This window comes from Pocillopora verrucosa, chromosome 5 (genome assembly GCF_036669915.1).
Source record: "Pocillopora verrucosa isolate sample1 chromosome 5, ASM3666991v2, whole genome shotgun sequence".
NCBI classification, from domain to species: domain Eukaryota; kingdom Metazoa; phylum Cnidaria; class Anthozoa; order Scleractinia; family Pocilloporidae; genus Pocillopora; species Pocillopora verrucosa.
In genome coordinates this window covers 15,411,312-15,413,955 of record NC_089316.1, presented here as the reverse complement: position 1 = coordinate 15,413,955, position 2,644 = coordinate 15,411,312, and the positions used below count along the sequence as shown (strand labels likewise).

The 2,644-nt window shown below is 38.0% G+C and overlaps 1 protein-coding gene across 1 annotated transcript; it reads left to right on the top strand.

Annotated features, from left to right (window-relative positions):
• The first annotated feature begins 218 nt into the window (after positions 1 to 218).
• On the top strand, positions 219 to 2,089 carry LOC136280735 (uncharacterized). The gene is made up of 5 exons (XM_066166414.1): positions 219 to 483; positions 614 to 763; positions 936 to 1,058; positions 1,393 to 1,512; positions 2,001 to 2,089. The coding sequence occupies exons 1-5, from the start codon at positions 219 to 221 to the stop codon at positions 2,087 to 2,089; spliced, it is 747 nt and encodes a 248-aa protein (XP_066022511.1).
• The last annotated feature ends 555 nt before the right edge of the window (positions 2,090 to 2,644 follow it).

The following is a 2,644-nucleotide window of genomic DNA, read 5'->3' as shown; positions in this document are numbered from 1 at the left end:
GAACTAGAAAGTGCCTGAACGAATTTACAGGCAAGGTTTTAATGTACGTGTAGTATTATTGCTATATGGCTTCATCTGGTATCAAACAAGTTTTTTTGAGGGAAAACTCGTCTTTATTCTTTCTATGATCCTGTTCTCAATATTTTCAGGTTCAACTCAAGCAAAGAAGTTTGTGGTGGCTGTTCTGCCATTTAAGATTCGTCCTTTTCGCTTCTACCATGGGGTTTGTGGCAGCTAATGATCAATGTAGGACAGAAGTAAACATACAAGGAATGGCTCTCGAGAGTCATGTCTTCAAAAGGTGGTCACTGGCGGCTCCTCACCTTTGCGATGTCAAATGTGGACAAGAGATCAAGTGTCAAAGCTATAACTACAATCGAAAATACCAAATATGTGAACTAAATAACCGCACCAAGGAGGCGAGACCAGAGAATTTCCTTTCAGCACCAGCGTGGTTTTACATCCGACGATTGAACGGCAGAGGTAAGAAATCAAATGTCTTTCTATCTGTGTGATTTCTATTTCTTTAAATCTTCTCCATCCTCAGCCTGGTTCCTTCTCACCTGGAAGAGCTAAGAATAGGAAGTGAATGTCAAACATATCTTTACTTCAGCTCCCTTAGGTTCTATCCCTGAATTACCGGCGCTGTCTTGTCACGAAATAAAGGCGAGTGAAGGTAAATACACCATAAGCGGCAAGTACTGGATGGATCCAACTAGAAAAGGAAAAGCAAAACTGATTTACTGTGATATGGTAAACGAAGGTAGGTTGCTTCAGTTATTTTATTTTGTGGCGAGTTATCAGTATCATGAAATTATTATAAATTATACTATTATTGATATCATTATCGTAATATTTAGTTTGGATCAGTTCTAGCGTGGATGCTTCTCTCGAGTTGCTCTAACTTAGTCACTGCCTCTCTTTCATCATTATAGATATGGATGAATGTAAATTTAACATCAGTGACTGCGACGTAAATGCAAACTGTACTAACATGTATGGTTATTACAAATGCACATGTAAAGTGGGATACATCGGCGATGGACGCTCGTGTTCAGGTAGTTTTGATATTTCCTTATATAACTAATTTTTGTTAATCGTCTCATAATTTTAAGCAGCGTTATCCATGCATGTTTATGCACAGAGTTACCACGATCTACATATTTTGTTACATATTTTGCAATGATAACAGGAATTATATAACTTCTTTGTTTGTTTGTTTGTTTGTTTGTTTTGATAAAGTAGTTACCCTTGCCTTAATATTTTTGACCAATGGTAGAAAATGATCCCAATTGAAAGCAAGAGGACGAAATGCATTCAATGCTCAAAATAAGGAGGTTTATGCATGTATCATACTCCAAGAATCGTGATTGAAAGTCTGCTATTTCTCAGATATTGACGAATGTGCAAGAAATCTTTCTTGTCATGTGAATGCTAACTGTATCAACACAATTGGATCACATGTATGTACATGCCACACTGGATACACTGGAGACGGACAAACTTGCTCAGGTGATTTTGATAACTTTCCTTCAATTTCCAGAAAAGTCCTTTATGACCGAAGAGAGGCAACCTCCATTGCTGCTCTTTCTATACATACAATCCCAGCTACTCAAAGCGGGTGGTAATCTGAAACGTCTTTTTAGCTCAAATTAAAAGGCCGGAAGTAGTCAGTTATTTATCCTAAAATTCATCCCTCATTAAAAATTGTGGATTGTTTTGTTTTTTCCCATATCCTTTGAGATTAGATTTGCAGTATTTTGGATAGGTATTCATTATATCTTGATTCACCAAAACATTTTTCATCATAACATCCAACTCTGGGTTGTGACGTCGTGCACTTGATCCCTATCAGACATTGACGAGTGTTCACAGATGAACACGCCTCCTGCAATAATACCCAGGGTTCCTACAGTTGCGCCTGTAATCATAAATACATTGGGGATGGTCAGTCTTGTAAAGGTTACTCTCTCCTAATCCATGCCTTATATATTTTTTAGAGATGGTACTGACTGAACTCGCTGTAAATTGTGACGATAAGTTTTCGCCCGCTAACTGGAAAACTGGATCTTCGCGGACGGAACAATAACAACTGGGGGAAATAACTCTGTAGAGACGACTTGGCAGCGAGAACGGAAACTCGTCACGATTTCCTGGTACACGGAGATCTACTTCGAGCGAGCTTATACGGACGTCAAGGATAAGACAATCTTTGGTTCCACAGTACTTTTATTCTAGGTCAGGCCAACAAGCGACATGACCTCTAGCATACTCTAGTTTGTAATCATCAAAGCTGTACAAGGTACTTGCTTAAGAAGTAACTGGTGCGAAGTGCTATTGTTACACAAATCGCAATATTTGAATAAGGACACAAAGGAGCGGAAAAAAGTCTCTTTGAAGTTAAACGAAAACTACTTAATTATTCCATCTGTTTCTACGACGGAAAGAATCTCAAAATTAAAAAGACGGATGCAATAAACTTTAGGCCATTAAAGTAGGAAACCTAGGTGCGAATTTACAGCTCTGGTATAGAAAACAATACCTATCTTAATTGCAGTAGCGCAGCTCAGGAAATAAAAAACGAAAAAGCAATTAAAAGTTTCTGCTTATTTATACAAGATTGGTTTGGAAACCATTGCATGAA